Source organism: Silurus meridionalis, chromosome 26, assembly GCF_014805685.1.
Source record: "Silurus meridionalis isolate SWU-2019-XX chromosome 26, ASM1480568v1, whole genome shotgun sequence".
NCBI classification, from domain to species: Eukaryota; Metazoa; Chordata; class Actinopteri; order Siluriformes; family Siluridae; genus Silurus; species Silurus meridionalis.
Genome location: NC_060909.1, coordinates 11,353,792 through 11,378,600, shown reverse-complemented (window position 1 = coordinate 11,378,600; position 24,809 = coordinate 11,353,792). Strand labels below are relative to the sequence as shown.

Below are 24,809 nucleotides of genomic sequence, written 5' to 3'. Positions count from 1 at the left end.
GTCCCAAGCCCGGATAAATAGGGAGGGTTGCGTTAGGAAGGGCATCCAGCATAAAAATGTGCCAAATCAAACATGCGGATTATGAATACGGATGAAGCTGAAAGAAAGTTTTATTACTATTTAAGTGGAAAAAACCCTATAGGACATTTTTTTATAGGACATATTGTTATGTTACATTTTTCATGAATAGACAGATTTTATTGTGGGGTTTTATACTCATCCGACAACATCTAAATATTTGAATATGTCATGTTACACTGAAAAAGTTAACTAGCTGGGCTAACTAACTAGGTTACAGCAGGTTATATTAAGCAGACTGCTGGGTTCTGCGTCAGTCTTTTATAAACAGATGAGTGGAGGATTAATTTGTTGCAGGGTAATGGAATGAGGGAAAGTGATTCAAAGCAAGGAAGCTCATTTGCGAAATGTGGGTTTGTCCGGCTGCCACATGAATTGACTCACTTGTGTTCATCTGTGATGCAGAGAAAACACAGCAAGATGAAACTCATTTGCTGAAATCTTGGCAAGTAACCTGAGACACACTGCTTCATACTTAATCAGGAGTACAACCTTGAACTTTTTTGTCTTTTTGAATGAACTACTGAAACTGAATTGCGCTTAGCTGCATTTTAGATACCAAAGACAATACTGACATCAAAAAGTCCTTGAAACATTTGGAAACAGGTAATGCATTACAGGGGAAGCATCATGGGAAAGGAGCCACTGGGTATATAGGTAAATTCATAAGGTTTAATTCATAAATTATATAAAATTACATTTCTATGTATATAGTGCTTTTATTAGTGAATACTGTCACAATGAAGAAATGCGGTTATAATTTTATTCAAAATGTTGAAATGTTGCCAGAGTGATAAGGAAAACTCCCTGAGATGAATGGAGACCAAACCTTGAGAGGAACTCAACTAAAAAAAGGAACCCATCCCTAAATAGTGCAATTTTTTTTTAGTTTCAAATTTTTGGTGTTCATTTTGCAACAGGATTTTTGGGTAATTTAGTTCACTTAAGGATGCAACAATGCAATTCTTTCCAGCTTTATTTATGGATTAGTATTTATTTTTTTTGGTATTTATTCATATTGACCTTGATAGGTTCCCTGGTGGTCTAGTGGTTAGGATGTGGCGCTCTCACCGCTGCGCCCCGGGTTCGATCCCCGGTCAGAGAACCAACCCCAGTCACTTTAAGTGCTGGTCCCAAACCCGGATAAATGGGAAGGGTTGCTTTAGGAAGGGCATCCAGCGTAAAACGTGCCAAATCAAACGTGCAGAGGATCTGCACCATCTAACAGCTGATCCTGTCCCATGTGTGCAGGTCAGCTTTCCTCCAGCTTGCTTGTTGGACGATGTGGCTGTAGTTCCACCTCTGATCAGTATTTATACATCATTATTCTATGTTTCAACCTCATACTCAGTGTTGTATTTTGCATTTTGTGCATTGCAGCATCCAATATGCAACTGCATTGTATCTCAATCCTAAAAGAATCCGAAAGATCTTTTCACATTTAGTTAACCCTTCACACATCCAATACAATCTATATATTTGTTTAATGTTGCTGTACATTAGGAGCCTCCCTTTAGACTCTCTGAGTGTGTGATAAGGCCACACCAGTGGGTAATTTTAGTTTCATGCTATCAATACACTGTCAGCCTGGCATTCACCCATTTGCGTCCACTGACAATAGCAATGTAGATAAAGGCCTCAAAGATAGATATGTAGGCGTCGTGGGGAGGAGAAGGGGGTGGAGAAAAGAGGAGGCTGATAGCATGTGAAGGGGCAGATAGGAGCATGGAGCTGAATTACTGGGATGCATACAGAGACTAATCCCCTCCAATTGGGCACAAATAAATGCTGGGCTTGTTTCTCACTCGTCATGGACAGAGTTTATTTTGGGCAGTTGTTGACTCACACTCTACTTTATGCTGATAGGAACATTGAGTGAGCTTTCAGCAAAAAAACAACTATCCAGTGAAAGATCTTGACTATATATACGTTTTAGTGTGCCTTTTTAGCTTTACTGTTATGCTTTATAGCATTTACATTTTAGAAACATTGCATAGATTGAACATATTTATTTTTCAATTTCACTTTTAAACATTGGCGGATGGAATCTACATGAGAAACAGGGTATAGAGGTTTATGCAGAGTGTTCGTTTCGTTAGGTTTCTGGCTATAGAAAGGTATTTAAATGTCTTAGAACAAGTACATTAATATATTATAAACTGTGATATTCAACTACATTTTTTCATTAGGACCTTGTCTTTAAATTAGTTATTTATAGGTGTGTGGTTGCAAATAAGGATCTATGGTGGTTTGTGTTTTTATGCCACTGTAGCTAGATTTTTGTTTATTCTTATTATCTCAATATGGCTTGATTGATTGGTGATAATCTTTCTTCAATTACTTGTTTCCTGTTTGAAGTATAATTTAAAGATATACTGTTTGATGCTCACAAGTTAGTACCAAGAAGGCTTGTTTGTGCCCACTGAGGCCATGCTGTTTATTTTCATCAGCTAATCTGGTTTTCTAGAGTATTTTCAATCTAATACAATATTTTTCAATGTCAATATGATCTACACGTCTTAGATGTAAAACATTACCAGCAACACCACAGCCAGCAACTAGCTTCTTGTGATGTTGCTTTGACTTTAAAATTAATTGCCAGTTTTTTATGAGCACTGTGTGTTTTCTGCTTACTGTCTCTATAGGGGTCGCTTTGGCCAGGTTCACACGTGTGCTGAGCTCTCTTCAGGTCTCACTCTGGCAGCTAAGATTATAAAAGTGAAAGGGATGAAAGAAAGGGTGAGTGGAAAAAACAACAACCAACACAACATCTCTCCACCTCCACTCCTTTATTCTTTTGCATTCAAAAGCAGCTTTTGTGTTAAAGTTCACTGGCTGTCTACTATAGGCTTACTCCTGCTTTTATTCTCTCTCTCTCTCTCTCTCTCTCTCTCTCTCTCTCTCTCTCTCTCTCTCCCAATCTATTCCTTGTTATAGCCAACAGCATTATACAAACTCATGAAAACACCTGCTGCAAAGCATAAAACTATAGGATTCTCTATAGAGGGAAAGCAAAATTGCTAAAAAGAAATGGCACATAAACACTGTATATCCTCTTCTAAATATAGATCTCTCTGATACATCAACAGTTTATCAGTTTTAACAACAAAGATGTAGCAGCATGTTGAAAATATTTTATACTTTTTATAACACAACGTTTGAACAGTGATTATTCTTTATTATATATTAATGAACAGCAGATCATTTTAAACGTTATACATTTTTAGAAATGTGTGTATCTATATTATGTGTGTATCGATAATTTGCTAATTTGGATCTTTTTTCTCTTTTCATTTTCTAATGTCAGTAAAACACTGCTTTGGTGTAAAGTCAGTTTTTCTTAATGTTACATCTATTCTTCTAAATGTTACACACACACACTGGAAATGCCTTAATTTTCCCATAAAAAATTATTAAACAACCCATTACCACAAATGTCCATTTGTGACTATAAAATAATCACTACCTCATGACATACCACACACACACACACACACACACACACACACACATACATGCACACACTAACATAACGCAAAAAAGAAATCTTGTCTTTAAGTTAGAGAGACAAAGAGACCAGAAGATTAGAAGAGATGAGCCAGGCTCTTACACACATTGCAAACCTTCACAGCGACAACACACAATTATGTTCCCATTTATTCCACTGAAAGCACACACACACACACACACACACACACACACACACACACACAATATATATATATATATATATATATCTAAAAGGATTTCTACAGTACATATGAAAAAAAAGCAGACCTGAGAACCAGAAATATAGAGTCAACCTGTCTGTGCTAAATGTTTTAAAATTGAAACTCACCATGAAATCCCGTCATCTCTTTTTGTCCTTGTAGATTCGAATTTGGTTGACCATTGATCTTTATTCATTGAAATTAAAATGTTAGGGTCAGAATTATTGAAACTGAATTAGAGGTCAAATCCAGAGCTGAGGATGACATGAGGTTGACTTGCATTTGTTTATGCCCCAATTTTTTACTCTTTGTTCATCCCTAACAGGAGGAGGTGAAGAATGAGATTGGGATGATGAACCAACTAAATCATGTAAACCTCATTCAGCTGTATGACGCATTTGAGTCTCGGACCAATCTCACCCTTATAATGGAATAGTAAGTAAACACTTTCATAAAAGATGGTTATTATAATGTGTTTTTCATGCAGAGAGAAATAAACACCCCTGTCATTCTGCACCTGTTGTTCACATTGGCACATTTGCTGTTTTTTCTTCTCTTTTTCCTTTTATATGCCTTAGCTCATTAATGCTTTGCGGTCTGATCTGACTCTATCAATTATAAATTTATTTGCAAGACAAATTTCCTTTCACTCAGCATGTTTTTCAGCACTTCTGTTCTGGCTGAAAAGAACTGCAAGAACCCACATATTCACACACACATATATACACAGACAAACACACACACAAACAGGCACACACACACACACACACACACACACACACACACACACACACACACACACACACACACACAAGTACATGCATACACGCATACACACACACTGTGCCATTTTCACTTCTGTAAGTGTTAATCAGACAAGACAGCTCTGACAGCTCTGGTTATGGTTCAGTGCATTTAATTATAATCAATCAAACAAACAATTTATTTGTTCAATTGTTTACAAAAAACAATATAAACAATTTAACCGCAGACATCATATTATACATGGCTGACACGTGTTAGATTAACAACACAAAAAGTAATATTTTCTCTACATTTTCACAACTTAAGGGATAATTGTGGCAGTATTTAAGATATATGTATTTCAAATATAAAATAGGATTTTGTCATTTGTATTTGATAGGGTTAAAGAAAATGGCTTCATATTTTGTAACAAAATACTTCAGTTTTAAAATACTGTAAGAAGTCTACATTATGGCATCATAAAAATGCGGCCTCTGGTTGGTGCCTACTCAGCAGTTTGCCAGACTTGTTGAGATGAGAAAATTTATCCATATGGAAGAACTGTTGGTTATTTAAAAAAAAATTATAATAAATATATATATATATATATATATATATATATATATATATATATATATATATATATATATATATATATATATATATATATGTATATATATATATATATATATATATATATATATATATATGTATATATATATATATATATATATATATATATATATATATATATATATATATATATATATATATATATATATATATATATATATATATATATATATATATATATATATATATATATATATATATATATATATATATATATATATATATATATATATATATATATTTGCACCAATTGTGCAAGTTCTCCCACTTAAAAAGATGAGTGAGGCCTGTAATAATTAAATATCAGGCATTTCTATATAAATATATATTATATATAATATATAATAAATATATTATTTATATTTATATATAAAGAAGAACACATTGTTAATTTATTTGAATTTATTTGTGGTTTGTGATTTTCCTGATCAGCGTCGAGGGTGGTGAGCTGTTTGACCGCATTGTAAATGAACAATATCAACTGACAGAGTTGGACGCCATCGTGTTCGTGCGTCAGATCTGTGAGGGAGTGCAGTACCTCCATCAGCAGTACATCCTGCATCTGGACCTGAAGGTGAAACGATCTGCACTCCATCTCATACACACCCATTAGTCTTACTTATACAGAAACCATTAATAATCATACACATAACAAACAGCATAAATCATTGTTTCAATCAATTCAATTTCTCTAACAATTTAAAATATAGTATATCAGCTGTATCTGTAATACTGTGTGTTGTGTTATGTTCAGATGAAATCAAAATTGTTTTATTATCCAAAAAAAAAGCACTGTGTTTAATGGAAAAATCCCATATCCACTACAGACTCTAGTAGTAAACTATTGATCATTATGGCTGGTGACTTGGAGTCTTAAGTGAATTTTTTTGATTAACAGGAGTATATTTGTACTTGTTTGCCTATGTCAAAAGGTTAGGATGTATAAAAGCAATTAAAAAGCCCCAGATCCTCTACAATGTCTCCAACTTTAGTAATTGCACAAAGGCTAAAAATATCATTTATTATAAAAAGAAAAAAGAAACCTATACACTCTCATATAATTTCATTTTGTTCATTGTTATTAAGGGTGCCAATAATTCTGATTCTGGTGATTTGATTTAAAATGCACTAAAACATTAAAAGATGCTCTAATTAATAGTTGTGCATACCACATGGACAAAATATGTTGAAGAAATATTTGATTATATGTTTATAAGAACATTACAACAGCAAATGACAAAATAATATATAATGTATGAGCATTTAATACCTATGAAACTCTATGACACATTGGATCCTCATAATAAATGGGTTGATTTATTTGTTGATTTGTTTATTCATTTACTTTCTATAATTTCTTCCCACGCAGCCTGAAAATATACTGTGTGTCAGCAGCAACAGCAACCAAATCAAGATCATTGATTTTGGACTTGCTAGAAAGTAAGTAAATCATGTGGTTTTTTTCTATTGGCAGATGTTTTCTGTATCAAACAGATGCCCTTGATTACATCTGAAAAGTTATTTGTGATGGTCTGAAGAGAAAAAAAGATCCCTAGTTGACTGTAATTATACTTCTCAGCAGTTCTCATACACTGTCTCTGATTCACCAGGCTACAGCGCCTTTATCATCCGGCCCCCACGTTTGATTTAGCAAAGCCATTACCGCAATCACGTCTCCACCTACATGCTTATTCAGAACAAAGATTGACATGCCGATATCATACGAAAGATTCACAGGCAACAATTACATTCTGAGATGCATGTTGTATTTGTCTGCAGTTCTGAGTCACTGTGCTGGGCTGCTTTGTGTTACATAATTGTTTCTTATACTTACCCTGAATGATTTTCTCTTCTTTACACTTAGAACATCATGTGCGTCATGTATTCAATAATATACTCAATTCCCAGAAGATAAAACAGTATGTCATGTATAAGTCATCTGTGTATTCTCTTCCTAAGAAAAATATTAATACAGTTATAGATAAATATAATTTTTAAGTCTCATTAATGAAGTAGAAATTTTTATTTAGGATAGGATCTTTAGGATTATCATGTTCATACACTGCCCTTCACTGATATTGGCACCATTGGTAAATATGAGAAAAGAAAATTGTCTTTGTGTTTAAAATATATTTGTTTAATAGTTGTGCCACAATTATTGCCACATATATCAATTAATATGAGGTAAAATATTTTTGAAGTACACTGACTTTGATATTTTACATTTTTGTTCACCTAGGTGACTAGTAGTAGGATATTGTTGAAGCTATTATTGTATTATGTTATTTTTGCCAGAGAACCTGGACATTTTGTAAGAATACGTCAACATAGAGCCTATCAAATATCAACAGATATTAAACACCTAACTGCTGCTGCCAAAAATGTTGGTTAAAATTGGGCCATGATTAGACCTTCCAGCAGAACAATGATCCAAAATATGCATCAAAATCAACACAAAATTAGTTTACTAATCATTACTGATCACCTGCAATTGCCATTTTAGTCCCCTAAATTAAACCCCATAGAAAACCTATGGGTATTTTTAAAGGAAAGTTGAAGGAACTGTAAAGATTATGTATGGGGCAATCATTTCAGATCAATTGCCATGTATTCTTGAACTCTCTAGGCATTATAAGAGAAGATTCAAATCTGTTATCCTGTCGAATGGGGGTAGCACAAGGTATTGATTAAAAGTTTGCTTATAATTGTGGCACACATATACTTAACAAAAATGTTGTATTTCCTTTTTATAAAAATGTGTTGTGTTTGCAGTTGTTTGATATCATGAGAGCAAAATATTTTTTGTGATTCTTTAAACGAAATATAAAAAAATTAAACAACACATCTTTCTTTGCTCATATTGTACTTGACGAAAATGTTGTCACTACCAGACTCAAACTCCATTCCCCATTTGACATCACAGCTTCCAAACATGGCCGCCCTTGTCTCCAACTCCCAATACACACTTGCAGGTTCATGTTCAAGTCAAGAGTCGAGAAGCTTTTATTGTCATTTCAACCATATATAGCTGACGCAGAGCTAAGGACCTTGTAAGTGTCCTCGCCACATAAAGTGCATCTTGTGCAACCTGGTGCAAACAGTGCAAGGCAGACAGTACAATACAACACGAGACAGTGCAAGACAAAATAAGACAGGGCAAGACAATACAAGTGTAGAACAAATACACAAAACACAAAATAGTGCCACCAGTAAACCTACTGTATATTGCACAGTGCGGTGTGTAAAAGAGAACTGAGTACAGGAGTGTACATGTAATTAAACAGAATTTAAACAAAATGGTTTGTGCAAAAAAACAATAACAGCAAATGTGCAAAAATGGCATGTAAACAGTTTATAGTAATGAAGTGATGTAATATGAGTGGTACTGAAGACATGGATGTGTGTAGTGAGTACGATTGTATGTTGAGTCTGGGTTGTACAGATCAGTCACACAGTTGAGTGTGTGTGTACGTGAGTGTTGAAATGCCTGATGGCTTGAGGGAAGAAACTGTTGCACAGTCCAGATGTGTTCTTAACCGCTTTCCTGATGGCAGGAGGGTAAAGAGTGTGTGTGACGGGTGTGTGGGGTCGTCCACAATGCTGTTGGCTTTGCAGATGCAGTGTGTGGTGTAAATGTCTGTGATAGAGGGGAGAGAGACTCCAATGATCTTCTCAGCTGCAATCCGAGATGGTGCAGTTCCCAAACCAGGCAGTGATGCAGTTGCTTAAGATGCTCTAAATGGTCCCTCTGTAGAACGTGGTCAGGATGGGTGGAGGGAGATAAGCTTTTCTCAGCTTCCTCAGTAAGTAGAGACGCTGCTGGGCTTTCTTGGTGATGGAGCTGGTGTTGAGTGACCAAGTAAAGTTCTCTGCCAGATGAACACTAAGGATTTCCATGGAGGATCCATCAATGATCAGTGGAGAGTGGTCACTCTGTGCTTTCCTGAAGTCAACAACCATCTCTTTCGTTTTATAAATGTTCAGAGACAGGTTGTTGCACCTCCTCTCTGTATGCTGACTCATCGTTCTTTCTGATGAGATCCACCACGGTCATGTCATCGGTGAACTTGATGATGCAATTCGAGCTGTGCATTGCTACACAGTCGTAAGTCAGAGGGGTAAACAGCAGTGGACTAAACACACAGCCCTGTGGTGCCCCAGTGCTCAGTGTGGTGGTGCTGTATGTGCTGTTTCCAGTCCGGACTGACTGAGGTCTCCAAGTTAGGAAGTCCAGAATCCAGTTACAGAGGCTCAGCTTCTCAATCAGGTGCTGATGGATGATTGTGTTAAATGCTGAGCTGAAATCTATGAACAGCATTTGTACATATGAGTCCTTGTTGTCCAGGTGGGTGAGGGCCAGATGGAAGGTTGTGGAGATGGCATCATCCGTGGAGGGGTTTTGGACGATACATGAACTGCATGGAGTCCAGTAAGGAAGCACTTCATCACGATGGGTGTGAGTGCGACGGTATGATAGTCATTGAGGCAGAAGACTGTAGACTTCTTAAGCACAGGAACGATGGTTGTTGTCTTGAGGCATGTAGGAACAACGGCGCTGCTTATGGAGATGTTGGAGATGTCGGTGAAGACATCCACTAGCTGTTCTGCACATTCCCTGAGCACTCTGCCAGGAATGTTGTCTGGTCCAGCAGACTTCTGTGTTTTAACTCTGCGTGTGTTAACGCCGCCATGTTGTTCTGCACCTCAAACCGGTCGTAGAAGTCTTTCAGCGCATCTGGAAGGATAGGCGTCACGGTCACAAGCAGGTGAAGTTGTCTTGTAGTTCATGGTTGCCTGGATTACCTGCCACATGCGCCGGGTGTCTCCGCTGTCCTGGAAGTGGTCATGGATTCTCTTGGCGTGTGCACGCTTTGCCTCTTTGATGGCATGGGACAGTTTGGCCCTCGCTGTCTTTAAGGCCGTCTTGTCCCCTGCTCTGAAGGTGGAGTCTCTGGATTTTAGCAGCACACGCACATGGTCATCCACCGTTTCTGGACGTGTCCTCCTCCAAGTTGATGAATGTGAGGATCATGTTCACCCTAATGCTGATTAGTCACACCTGTTTTTATTTATATACTCATCACAGACACAATTTAAAAGATCTTTTCTTCATTCAGCTCATTTTGGAGTAATGACCTTTACTGTTTACAAAGCCTTTGTTTGTGTTTTGGTTTGTGTTTTGATATGGAATCCAGTAAGAAGGCATATCATGTAATCATATATTGAACCTGATATGTAGGTGTGTCATGTTCCTTTCACTTTTCACTTTTCAGAACCCAATAAATAATTGTGTCTTTCCATATGTGGAACTTAATATATAAATGTAAATTATGTAAAAGTTTTTATAATATCATTGTAAGGAGTCCATATATGGGTTTATGGATGTGGAGAGGGAAGACATTCAGGTAGTTGATTTGAAAGAGACAGATGTAGAGGGCAGGGTGGAATGGAGACGGATGATCCGTTGTGGCAACCCTGATGGGAGCAGCCAAAAAAGGAGGACCATGTCCATATATGGATGTCATTAACTGTACATGTAATTTCCATACATAGAGCCCAATAAATAAGCATGTCATATCCATGTACAAAACCTAATAAGAAGATTGCCTAATCCTTCTGAGGTTATTTCAGCAAGTCTCTGTTGGTTCATATATGGAAATGACAGTAGCTCTGTCTTTAATTGCATTAATATCTATCCTGTTTTGTCCAAAGCTATTTTAATTATAATAATAATAATAATTCGTTACATTTATATAGCGCTTTTCTGCAGCACTCAAAGCGCTTATTTTACCTCAGTTCAATTAGACACACAGTGGGAAATTTATGATGGTTTGAATACTAATAAATGATGTTTATTGTTATTTGTGTCCAGATATCGACCCAGAGAGAAGCTGAAGGTCAACTTTGGGACGCCTGAGTTTTTGGCACCTGAAGTGGTGAATTACGATTTTGTGTCATTCCCTACAGACATGTGGAGTGTTGGCGTCATCACTTATATGCTGTACGTTCAAAACCATAGACAAATATCAATCTACAATATCAAATCTACATAAATATCAAATCTACGCTAGTGCATGTTGTGCCATAAAGCTAAAACCGTAACCTTTACAGAATAAAAAAGAGATATCCAACAGGCATTTTTCACCATGATTTTTTTATTTCATGCCCAATGGAAAAAAAAATACATTAAAACCTATTTGAGAATAGCATTGCATCTGGGAAACGGCATTTTAAAATGGCAGAAAAAGCCTATTTGGTACTGAGTAACTGAGTGAACTGAATTTTATATTTCTGGTGCTCTTTCTGACTTTTAATGTCAGGAAGATCAAAAAGGAAATGCAAATGCCACAGGAATGAAAGCCTGACATCTGAGCCTGAGGACTGAGTGCTTCCACTAATCCTCTAATGAAAGGCTCTGGGCTTTGAGAGATGACTAAGAGGTCCTGAAAGCACAATATCTACTCAACCCCAATCACAATTCAACAACAAAGTGCTTCTGAGATGGGTCATGGCCTAAGTAGTCACATGAACACATAAAAACAGTGTTTTCTTGGTCCTGGATTATCAAGGTTAAAAATGATGCACTAAAGAAGGAAAATATTATATAACGAGGAACAAACTTTTTTATTATTGAACGCATGATGCAAAAGCTGCCATAAAATGTCTCAGAGATTCTGACCTTAAGATAATTTCTTAAATGATAATTAATGCTTCCTTAAAGTGGGCCATAGGTTTCATAGATGAATGTTGGTTCAACTGATTATTTGCAACAAATAAACTAAAACGTTGCTACTATTTTATTAATCTACAACTGAAAAATAATGAATCAAAAGTATGCTACAATCATTGCATGTGAATATAACAATTTCATGACTGATTTTGTATCTATGCCTTGTCTTGGCAAGCTGTGTACAGAATTTAGTGTTGGCATACTATTTTTTTTTAATATATCCTGATATGTCACGGATCACGTGCTGGTTTATAAGGATTTATGCTATTTATATAAATTAACTGTGAACCCCAGATAACTGATAATCTGATTATGCATAACTTTCACGAGGTAAAGTTGCCCACTCTGAATAACTTTAATGTTTTGAATATCTTTCCCAGTAGGTTTGTGCTCTACATAACAATTTCTTTCACTCATTTCACTAAATATATAGTGAAATAATTACATAATTTAAAAAAATGTGAATCTCAACATCCTCTAACATAAGCCAAACATCGAAGCTCCATTATAAGGCACACTGTAACATGGAAATCATTGCAAACACCACGACAGGTGTTTGAGAAGCTTTAGTAGAATGTATGTTTTGACCTACTTTAATGTCCTTCAGGGCACAAATTTGATTATTCAATTATTGCTTTACTATTTAAATGAGCAGTGCAGTTATTTGTTGGTTGTGTGTGTTTTTTTTTTTTTTTTATGTGTGAAATTTATGCAGTACATACATACTAGTAATAATGGATGGCCTCATTCTGAAGTGTTATGTAAGTCTACATGTGCCCACAGTTGCACATGTGAAAAGGATGACTGCTACTGAGGATGACGCACCATTAGCAAACACTTAGAGTACAAAATGATCCTCCAACGTGCCAAAACAATGATCCTAACTTTATTTCTTTATCAACAAAAGTGTGGAGAATCATTTTTTATATTTCTTGCTCTTTCTCATTTATTTTCTTCTGCTCTACTTATTTCTATGACATTTTAACCACACTTATTAAATGAATTTTAAAAAGTGCACAATTTTGAAAACACGTAAGCATTAATTTAGTCTTCTTTTTTGCTGATAACAGCTGAAACAGTTTGCCAGCCCGTTAGCAACACATTTATCATAAGGTTGGATGATGGGGTATGTTTAATTGTGCCAAATGGTTGTAAAGAGGCTTTTTATTAGTAATAAGTAATGATAAGTAAATAAGTAATCAGACAGCGTATTAAATAACAGTCTTCCTGTGTTTCTGCGTTTCTGTGTGTATGTGTATTTCAGTTTAAGTGGCTTATCACCTTTCCTGGGTGAAAACGACGCCGAGACTATGAACAACATCCTTCACGCCAACTGGGACTTTGACGCTGAGGCATTTGAGAACGTGTCAGAAGAAGCGAAAGACTTCATCGCCAAATTACTCATCCCTGCAAAATGGTATTTATCTGCCCATCTATTAAACAGCTATTAATTTATTTACACATGCACCCATTCAATAGTCAATTTAACCATCTATTTGTTCATCCTTTCACTAACATTAAACTTCTATCTACCCATCAATTTATCCTTTTATCTCTTTGTCAGTCTGTTCATACATATATTAATTCATCAATCCATTTACCTTTTCTTGTTTTTTATTAATATCATTTTCCTTTTTTTTGGGAAAAAATCTTTTTAGTTTTTATTTAAATCTTTTCCACCCATCCAACCACCAATTCATTTAACCATACATACATTGTTGCATCAATCAATTTGATTCTCCTTTTACCAATTCACAACATCTATGCATTCAGCCAACTGCTCATCAACCAATTCATCAGTTCATCCATCCATCCCTCTATCCATCTATCCAGTAATCTTCCACCTTCAATCATAAATACATCCATCCAACCTTTAAACTCCATTCATATTCATGAGCCTGACAGTTCATTCTTTCATTCCCACGTTTCCTCTTTTCGGAGATGAACATTTAACACAGCAAACATCCGGATGCATTCATCAGAAGGCTGAAATTAACAGCATCGATGAGGCCGAGCTTTGAGTCAGGAGCTTTTTTGGTGCCATTCGAGCGTCACTGCTCATCTGGCATGAGACAATAGGCAACTGGCACAGCCGGGGCCAGTGAGGGCCTCCACTGCCTTCTAATGATCCTCTACAGATCTGTGACAGGGTGCACTTAGTGACGCAACACACACCCACTTTTAACATTGTTCACATTCGCACCCGCTCCCTGGTGACTAAAAACATACACGCAGATGGGCGGCCCTTCAATGAGACATGCCTGAGAAAATGTGTTTTTGATTGTGCACAAGCTTTGCGTAATTGCTGTGTTTTGTCCGATGAAAATGGACTTTGTATAGCAGACGTTTCAAAATAATTTCTGCTGGCATGTTGCCTGGCATCGCTATACAGAGGGGCACATGATTCTCTGCTACTAAAGGGGAGACGAAACACTTCGCTGTCCTGTATGTCAGGTTAAAGGTCTTAAAATAATTAGCTATCCGGGATAATTATAGAGTGTTGGTATTACAGTCGTCATCTGCATTGATGAAAAGGGTATAGAGGGGTTACAAAGTCTAGAATGTGAGTCGTGTAATGCAAAACGCTCACACGCACGCGCACACACACACGCGCACTCACACACGCACACGCACACACACACACACACTAATTCTTCTTAATATCCTTATAAGCACTTTCATGCAACATAATCTTTTTCCAGCTAATTAATGTAATATAATACACCTAAATCTAAACCTTCTCTAACAATTATTAATTAAAAATTGCTTCTTTTTGTTAAAAACAAGCAAAAATGCGTGGGTGGATGGATGGATGGATGAATTGATGACGGATTGAGGATTGGATGGATGGTGTGTGTGTGTGTGTGTGTGTGTGTGCGTGTGCGTGCACACACACACACACACACACACACACACACACACTCTCTCTCTTTTTCTCTCTCTCTGTCTTTCTTTTTTTTCACTCTAACACACACACACATACATACATATATATATATATATATATATACACACAGACACACACCAGTGTGTTTCAGGTTAACAGGTCTCGCATGCTTTTAGCTAATGACCACTAATGGCACATCCACAGCGGGCAGCTCGACCTCCTTCACAAATACCACACTGCTAATTAAGCTGAGCTGCCATTCAAATGACAATTAACATCATTTAATTGTCACTATAGGAAAAAAAACTATTCATGTCATTTTGGTCTAATTAGTGCTGGCACATTGTTTTCTTTATTCATAATTTTGTTATATTATGTACAAAACACTCAGAGTGTGAATAAAACACGTGGGAATTTGTTACAAGGATATAACCAACAAAGTGCACTAGTAGATAGACAAATAACCATAAGATGTGTATGTCTCAATCTAATAATCTCCACTCTTCTGGAAGGATATTTCACAAAATTTTGGAGTGTTTATTCATCCAAAGGGTGTTTGTAAAGTCAGGCAATGATGTATGGTGAGGAGGCCATCAGTGTTCCAATTTACATTTACTGTATTTAGCAGATCCCCTTATCCAAAGCAACTTACAAGTGAGCAGTTGAGGATTAAGGGCCTTGCTTAAGGGCCCAGTAGTAGCAGCTTGGTGGTGCTGGGATTTGAACCTATGACCCTCCAATCTAAAGGCCAATGCCTTAACCACTGAACCACAATTCATCCAAAGGTGTTTAATAGGGTTGAGGTCAGAGCTTTATACCAAGACACTCAAGCCATGAACACCTTCCACATCTTCATGGAGCTGACTTGTTAGAACAGGTTTGGATCTTCTAGTTCAAGGAGAAGGGATGAATGAAAGGATAACCAGGGATAGACAAGTAAAGGGATAGTCAGGTGTTCCAATACTTATGTCCATAGAGTGTTTTATTCTTCTTATACTACAGCAATTTGTTAATAATTAAAATGTTAAAATAGGGCATTTGTAGTTACTTTTAATACTTATACTTTACATACTTTAATGTTTTTAGAGTGTATAACAATTACACACATACTGTGGATATCTGTGAATTAGCTGTTACTATAGAAATGGTAACAACATACTGAATTTAAACAAGCACATTACATGTCTATTGCCAGAGCTGCTCTTATACTTATACAAACTAACTATAATCTATAATTCACACTACACTACACTAAAAAATAAAGTGTATTTCCTTATACTACTGTGTGTGTGTGTGTGTGTGTGTGTGTGTGTGTGTGTGTGTGTGTGTGTGTGTGTGTGTGTGAATTGTAGCAGTCGACTGAGCGCTTCAGGCTGTATGAAACACAGCTGGCTGAATAATTTGGAGGAAAAAGCGAAGCAACACCGAGTCCGTCTCAAATCCCAAATGAGACTACAGCGATACTTAGCAGCTCATCGTCAGTGGAAGGTATGTTCATTTAACTAAATATTTCGATGAGAATTTTAATCATTTTCTTTATCCAGGGGTGCTTAGGGTCCCTTGAGACCCTTGAGAATGCAGTATTTAATTTTAATTTAAATTTTTGCTCATTAGCAAATGTATACATACATAAAAACGTTATATTTCTTTGTTCCACAGTGGAAATAAAAAAAAGGCTTATATATCAAACTGTAGGAAATGTATTTCAACATAAACATTTTATCCATTCAAATGAACTAAACCCTCCATCCTACAGAAAAATGCTAAAAAAAACCCAACATGATTGGGTTTGTCAGCAGGGGGGGATAAAGTAGGATGGCTCGGCATTACACTGTTCTACTCTTTCTGCACTAAAGATTCTGTGTTTTGAGTAAATTTAAAGTGGTTTTAAATATGTATGACATTTTTAGTACTTCTTTTACATTTCTACTTGTGTAGTTTTATATCAAAAGTAAAAGTAAATTTTAATTATTAATGTAATTGGTGTCATGCTTGTGGTTTCGCTTTTTCTTCCCTTCAAAATTCACTTCTATTTTCTGAAATATGGTAGAGAGTAAAAAAGAAAGAAGACAGAAAGGTTGTGAGTTCAATTCCCAGCAGGACCGGTTCTAGCCAATTATATTAGGTTGTGCTGGTAAAAATTAAAGGTGGGCAGTCAGTGGTAGTGGCCTCAACACCTAATCTAGCTCAGCTTCTGAGTAATACTGAACAGTAATAACTAAAAACCGATCAGTAATAATGAAAACAACTTTGAAAACAACTATAAATCTTGTTTTTTGAATCAACCAAATCAACTTATTTAGCATATTTTCAAACTTCAGTAAAATGCGTGGGCTTCAGTAATTTTTCCTTTTGAAAATATTTTTTTCTTTATTTCTCAATTGATTACTAACAGTATCAGAACATTATATAACCACTTTTCTTTTTTTGCCAATGTAATCTTTTTTTAAATTATTTTTTCCCTAAGTTTATTACTTTATATGCGAAAGCAAGCTGAAACTTTTTTTTTTGGTTAGCAGTTATATCCTATTTTCTTTTATGCTTTCTAGCTACTGTTCTGTCTATCCGTCATCTATCTACAGCATTAATCTCCTGTTCCCCATGGAAAAATCCTTACAAATTCATCCATGTCTAAAGTATTTGTTATGGATTCTTCATGAGTCAAGATCACCAAATTCCTTTTTCTTTTATGTAATATGGTGGGTCGATAGGGAGGTTTAGGATTCTTGACAGGGTGGAAAAGTAATTATCACATGATGCTGAAAACACACCAATTACCAGGGCCGTTACATACAACTTATGCAGCTCATTAAACACTTCCTTATAATCCTGCAGATATTTACACACAATGGACAGGAGAGAATCAATAAGCTGCACGCTTTGGAAAGTTAGCTAATATTGGCTGAGATGGAGCATCTTTATTGTAAACACTAACCACCTGAATTGGGGTTGAAACACACAGGAGATGGTTCTGCTATTAGGCACTTGTTGTAAATTTCCCATTGGGATAAAAAAATATATATATCTATCTAGGACTGAGTAGGAGCAGTGCTTTATTAGCCATAGCCTCTGATGTGCTAACAGGGGCATCGCTAAAGACATACGCAGCACTAGCCTTGCTTAAATCATACATCACACATGTCAAGGTGTAATGGCAGTTGAATAAAGTGTAATAAAATTTAATGTTGGTAAAATGAGCATTGGTTAGCTGCTCCCAACAATTACAAACAGAAAAATGTAGACAAACTATTTCTCCATTTGGCTAAAAAATATAAAATCAAACTCTGATTGGGTGGGTAAGACGCCTTTTGGGTGGGTTAGGGTTAGGGTTACCCCACCCACTGTTGCTGTCAGAGCTCATTCCCAGCATAACAGAACAATCACTGTATTAGACTCTCTCTTATATATAAGCCACTTAGGAGAAAGAAAATGTTGAAAGAATTTAAATGTAAACTGAAATGGTGTGACACGTCCAGTAATCACAACACGTCAACCATTTTTACAGAAACACTTCAATGCGGTGACGGCAGCCAACCGGCTTAAAAGGTTCCAGCAGAGCAGATCCATCAGTGTGCTGTGATTCTTACAAAAATACAGGACCGAGGAGGAAAAGATGAACATTCCTTTCTTCTTCTGCTCATAACAGCTTCACCGAGGCTGTGTGAAGTGTGTGAAGATGATGGGGCAATGAACATGGCACAGACTGGCACCATGTTGAGTGGATGATTTTATTGTATTTTAGTTAATCAAAGAAAGAGCAGCTGATTGAAAATCATTTCATTGTAGTTTCATTTTTATTGTAGTAATGTGATGATTCAGTGTCCACATTTTTTTGTTTTTACCACAACCAAAAAACTATCGCACACTCATGGAAAACTAATTCTCCCTTCTGTGAAGGTGTTTTTTTTTTCATATTCTGATATTCCAAATTACCCTCTCTTACCTCACGATAGTTAAAAACTCATTTACAAGCCTACAAGTTGTTTTCTTTTACTTGCTTCTTTCCTCTTGTGACACACTTGTTCAATTCTGCAATAAACTCATCTATACACTTTTGGAGATGTGGTGGACATTTTTTTTCCCCAGAAATAAATTACCTCCCGTGAAGACGAAGTATGCAGCCAAGGGAAATGAACGTCATGTCAGCTTCCAATTCATAGCTAATAAACACATTATACATACATTCAGTATTTTACATCCTGGTAATATAATAGTTTAAATAATAAAAAAAAAAAAGACTTAATAATTTGTCATTTACATCAAAAGTGTCTGTACATATCAATAAAGCACAAAAACCTTCATCAAAAAAATTAAAGGGCTATGAATATGCAAATATTCAAAAACAGTTCGCTATTCTATTTTCGAAATAATTTATCATCTTCTGACCAATGCCAACCCCGTAAGACACCAGCATTCTGTAAAATGCCCAACCCTCATTGGTGCAGTGTGTTTGACCAGTTACATTTTCATCCACTTATAAATAAAAAGGAACAAATGATTTTGCAAAATGTAAAATATAGTATTATAAAATGTAATATTTAAAAAAGTGAGATATTTAACTCGGAAATTAGTGAAGTTAAAGTAAAAGTTTACCCAAATAAAAATACATAAGTACAGATATATGTAAAAGCTATTTAAGTACAGTAACCAGTTACATTTACTTTACTACTGTCCACCACTGAATAATGTTAATGGCTCTTTACAAAGAGGTCATTCTTTCCCAACTTGTAAGTTCTACTGTTAAGACATCACACACACACAAACAGGACTTGTTCATTTAGTTTAATTAAAATAGCAGTACAGAATGTGTTGAACATCATGCAGCAGAATGTACTTTAAAGATGAGCGCACACAAAATTGTGTGACTGATTACAAATGCTCACATCAACCTCTTCGCACTGCCACACAAGACACTTGATGTGAATGAGTCTCAAGTAATGAGGGAGTTGATTAAAAAGCACCAGTCTACACATGAACAATGAATATCATAATCATCATCATCATCATCAAACCATTCAGACAACTAAATGGCTCATTCATAAAGACATGTCTAAAAAAATCTTCCCAGTCAATGCAATTGAGAGAATATCTGTACACAGGTCAGGTTTGTCTCTCCCTCACACACACACACACACACACACACACACACACACACACACACACACACACACACACACACACACACACACACACACACACACACACACACACACTAAAAGGATACTTAGGGAAAACTAAATTCAAAATACAAGAACATTTTAAAAATGAAAACAGGACATAAATAATAACTAAAAATAAAAAAAGTCTAACAGGTATAGAAATCACTATGCACTACTTTTGGCTTTCAGAGCGTTTTCCAAAATTTTTTTCTTCCATTCCTCATAATTTTGTTTCGTCTCTTCCTCACACTCATCTTCCCTTAGTGCCGGTTCTCGCTGTTGCTTAGGAGATGTTGGCAAGCCATCATCTGAGAGAGGGAGGAAGAGAGAGGAAGGGGAAAAAAAAAGAGAGAGAGAGAGAGAGAGAGAGAGGGGGTGTTGTTAAATTCAGGATTTTAGCCTTAAAGATGTATGTCTCTTGAGATGCAAACTTCATTTAGGACTCATTTATTTTTCAGGATACCTTTGCTCAACTACAAAACTATTCATATACAAGAGAGTGAGTGAGAGAAGAGGCAACAGTAATTTGAACAGGTGAATAAGCATGTGAAGGTATGGGTGTGTGAGTGAATGAGGGAGTAAGGAACAGATGGAGAAAGCAGGAAAGTTAGAAATTGAGAAGAAAAAAAAAGGAGGAGAGAGAAGGAGAAAATCAGTGAGTAAAAGAGAAGTAAGGGACTGGGTGAAAAAGAGAGAAGGGAGAGAATAATTGATTAAGAGAAAAGGAGGGAAGTAATAGCTGAGTGAGTGAGAGCATAAGAAGAAAAAGTAAATATTGGAGAATGTGAGGAAGAAATTAAAAGAGGGAAAGAATACAAAGGGAGACAATAAGTGAATGAGAGCAAAGGAGGCAGAAAGAGGGACTCAATGACTGAATGAAAGGGGGAAGAGAGAGAGTAAGAAAGAAAGAAAGGAAGGACACGAGTGAGTGAGTAAATCTTAGCATGAATGAATAACCAATAATGACTGAAGAGAAAAGAAAAGAGTGAGTAAAATGAGGAAAAACACATTTATATGCACAGAGATGAGGGAATATCTCCAGGTCCGCCCAGGTTTTCCTTCTCCTTTTACGAGAATATTAATAATATTCAATTTAATAGACAAAGACCCTGAATGGGGAAGAAATTAAACTCAAATCTAATACAAATGAGTTTTCTTAATTAATTAAACTGCACTGATATGAATTACAACATTCCTCTAACACAGCATCGGATAAGAAAATACCAGACTTTATCCCCTCACCCTCCTCTGCTTCCTGCAGTGTCTCCGTCAAAGTCTTCTGTCTCTTCTGTGTTGGTTTGATCTGTTCCTTTACTGAAGAGTTATCAGAGAGAGAGAGAGAGACAGAGACAGAGAGAGACAAATGTCTAAGGACATTTTAAAGATTTATGCCTGAACAACAGTTCTTGCTTCAAACGAAATTCCAAAAATAACTAATTAAAGATAGCAGAGCACATAACATTAAAAATCACTTTCAGTGTTAATATGGCTAGTTTTAATTTTCTCCCAGTGGCAGCTGCTATAAAAGTAAAAAGAGAACAGAAACCAACTTGTTTCATCAAACATTAAATAAATGCCATTTTATTTCTTTCCGCTGCTCCCGTTAGGATCATCCGTCCTCCACATCTGCCTCTTTCACACCAACTACCTGCATGTCTTTCCTCACCACATCCATAAACCTCTTCCTTCGTCTTCCTCTTTTCCTCCTTCCTGGTGGCTCCATCCTCAGTATTCTTCTTCCTATATACTCTCCATGTCCCTCCTCTGCACATGTCCAAACCATCTCAATCCCGCCTCCCTCACCTTGTCTCCAAAACGTCCTACATGCGCGGTCTCACTAATAAACTCATTTCTAATACTGTCCATCGTCGTCACTCCCAACGAAAACCTTAACATCTTCAGCTCTGCTACTGTCTCCTGTCTTTTAGTCAGTGCCACTGTCTCTAAACCGTACAACATCACAGGTCTCACCACAGTCCTATAAACGTTCTCTTTCACTCTCGCAGATACTCTTCTATCACAAATCACTCCTGCTATCACTCTTCTCCACCCACTCCTCCCTATCTGCACTCTTTTCCTCACTTCTCTAACACTCTCCATTACTTTGCACTGTTGACCCCAGGCCGTCACACTGTCCTCATACATGTCCTGCACCACCCTCACATACTTCTCCGACACACCTGATTCCTCATACCCCCCTCCTCTCTCCACCCTGTCGTATGATTTCTCTATATACACACAATGCAACTCCTTCTGACCTTCTCTATACTTCAACATTCTCAAAGCAAATAAGGCATCTGTGGTGCTCTTCCTCGACATGAAGCCATACTATTGCTCACTGATGGTCACCTCTTCTCTCAGCCTGGCTTCCACTACTCTTTTACAAACCTTCATGGTGTGACTAAGCAACTTTATTTTCCTGTAGTTACTGAAGGTCTGCATAAACCCCACTGCCATCTCTATTAAACATCTCACAACACATTTCCATCTTCATCAATTATTGCAATAACTTGGAACATATCGTTCCCAGCTCAGTCCCTCTGCCTTTTAAAAACAAAGTTCCAACAGTTTATTCAAGTCTGAGATCCTGGTTAGTTGTAGAACATTAAAACATTAAGCTTATTTGATCCGTGTCCATGACAACTGTAGCAAATGGCCACATGATGCAAATCATTTTGAACTGCTCCCTGTGTGAAGTCGATTTTTTTTCTCTTCCCCCCACAGACATTTCTAAAACAGTAATTTATTTACAAGAAAGAAAGAAAGAAATAGAAAAACTGTACTCACTGCAAATTTCTTGGCCAAGCTTCAGAAGCTGCGCACACAGCCTGTCAAACACGGCCTTCTTCGTTCCAGAGGAAGATGCCAGCTTCTTATCAACTCTGATTTTCAGGCACCTTCAAAGTAAATATCAGTCCCTGTGTTAGTGATTTTTTTTTTTTTCCCCCCACTCCTTACACCTTCTCAAATCACAGCATGTGGCAGCCGCAGGTTTAAAGCTGCAGAGGTATTACAGAATGGTGAAATAAGCGGAAACACATCCTCACATGTTACAAGAAGCAGAGACATGATTTAAATCCAACAGCTACTTAATTCTGATTGGTCAGGAGGTGTGCATTCATTTTCTATAACAGCAGCCCTGAAAGTAGCGCTCCTAAACTTGCAGCTTATCATCAGGCAGATACACCAATGGCACAATAACCAGGTCTGGTATCAGAGGGGAAAAATATGGATCTAATATTAGTAAAATAAAATTCAATTGGATCTGAAACAGGTGGAAAAGTCTGGCATTTGATTAGGAAAATATCCATTTTTGGAAATGAAAGTCTAAATAGCATAAAAATGATTACAGGCTTTTTACATTTATCCTTCATATTCAATAATATATGGGTGTCGTGTTTATTTTTTTCAGTCATGTGGTCAAGTTCTTATTAAATTCTGAACACTTTTGTAGTATCGGTACAGATCGCATATGAAAACAAAACAGGCAAAATAGCGGTTTCTATTGTATATGCGAGGAATCAAACACAATGTGGAGTGATGCTATAAAAAAAAAATATTCAACACCATGGTTCTGTATTATAGACTGGATTGAAGTGATTATACCAAAGCAATTTATAACTTATAATCAACAACAGACTCTCTTTTCTATTCTACAGTACACACAGAGGTAATGTGTTGTGTGGTACTAACTTGCAGGCAGTGAAGAGAGCAGCTGTAGTGAACAGGGCTTTGGACAGATCAAGATCTTGCTGCTGAGCGGCAGGTAAACTGGCCTGATACCTGAAACACGAAGCAGAATGTAGTACAACATGGATTATGGTTTGTAAATCATGATTACTGCATTACCTTACCTTCACTGGCACGTTTGTTTGTTTGTTTGTTTAGCTTTAACGCCATGTTAGCATCAGGACTATATACATGGCAGGCACAGGGTCCTCATCAAATCCATAACATTTAAATTACTATATAAGACATTCCAGCTTTACATGAGACAAAAAACTTAAACCACATTCAGGTGATAGTTACATTGTTTGCTGTAATCATCTCACTACACTTCAGATAAACGATTTACAAATGCTGCATAGTATTTGGTTTATATTGTGCAACTTGTTTGTCTTACAAACAATATAACCGATATCAGTGTGGGATATAAATAGCTGTATGTACAAGAAAAATATGGTAGCTATAATGTTCCACAATTAGCCTTGTAGCTCAAAAAAAAAAAAAAAAAAAAAAAAAAGGGACGCTTAAAAACTTCAAATTAATTTACATTGATGGCACTTGGCTGGTGCCCTTATCCAGAGTGACACTAATCTCATTGATACACCGGAGCAGTTGAGGGTTAAAAGTTCTGCTCAAGTGCCCAAAGTGGCAGCTTGGAGTTGCTAGGATATTAACGCATTACCATTCGATCAGAAGTCTAATGTCTTAACAACTGAGCTTCCACTTCCCACTTTGCATGCCTCAGGTATAAAAATGAACATTAGAATTTAATTAGATTGCACAAATATTACAATCTTGCTTACCGCTGAAGGATCTGAGACGCCACCTTTACTGCCTCCATGCACCCATACTGCACCGCCAGGTCCCTGAGCCCCAGACTGCTCTGCAGGTCCAGCATACACTCCATGGCCTTTAAAGTGCTCTGATATGCTTTCTTATTCAGTCCCGACAGCTTGACCACAAACTCCTGCTCAGAAACAAAACCATTCAAATATCTTGTTCACAATTCAAACATTGTTTAGGTAAACTGACAGCTTGGGTGAAAACTGGAACTGAAAGTGTGTAGAACTGAAGCTGTGTCCATACAGCAGCATATTTGAGCATGCGTATGGCCATGACCGACTGAACAATCTGAGTGGGAT

At 36.7% G+C, this 24,809-nt stretch overlaps 2 protein-coding genes across 3 annotated transcripts in view; one reads left to right on the top strand and one right to left on the bottom strand.

Annotated features, from left to right (window-relative positions):
• mylk3 (myosin light chain kinase 3) overlaps positions 1 to 18,836 on the top strand; it is a 36,306-nt gene extending 17,470 nt beyond the window's left edge. For both annotated transcript variants that reach the window (XM_046840351.1, XM_046840350.1), the window contains exons 6-13: positions 2,724 to 2,817; positions 4,114 to 4,223; positions 5,598 to 5,739; positions 6,535 to 6,605; positions 11,038 to 11,166; positions 13,160 to 13,312; positions 16,135 to 16,270; positions 18,288 to 18,836. In XM_046840351.1, the coding sequence (XP_046696307.1) occupies positions 2,724 to 2,817; positions 4,114 to 4,223; positions 5,598 to 5,739; positions 6,535 to 6,605; positions 11,038 to 11,166; positions 13,160 to 13,312; positions 16,135 to 16,270; positions 18,288 to 18,362 (910 nt within the window). In that variant the 3' untranslated portion in view covers positions 18,363 to 18,836. The remainder of the gene's footprint in view (positions 1 to 2,723; positions 2,818 to 4,113; positions 4,224 to 5,597; positions 5,740 to 6,534; positions 6,606 to 11,037; positions 11,167 to 13,159; positions 13,313 to 16,134; positions 16,271 to 18,287) is intronic.
• Positions 18,837 to 19,549: 713 nt separating this feature from the next.
• The window catches only part of orc6 (origin recognition complex, subunit 6), a 6,718-nt gene continuing 1,458 nt past the window's right edge, over positions 19,550 to 24,809 (bottom strand). The window contains exons 3-7 of the mRNA XM_046840353.1: positions 24,471 to 24,634; positions 23,635 to 23,724; positions 22,729 to 22,838; positions 21,184 to 21,255; positions 19,550 to 20,249 (exon numbers count right to left, since the gene is read on the bottom strand). Coding sequence (XP_046696309.1) covers positions 20,107 to 20,249; positions 21,184 to 21,255; positions 22,729 to 22,838; positions 23,635 to 23,724; positions 24,471 to 24,634 — 579 coding nt within the window. The 3' untranslated portion in view covers positions 19,550 to 20,106. The remainder of the gene's footprint in view (positions 20,250 to 21,183; positions 21,256 to 22,728; positions 22,839 to 23,634; positions 23,725 to 24,470; positions 24,635 to 24,809) is intronic.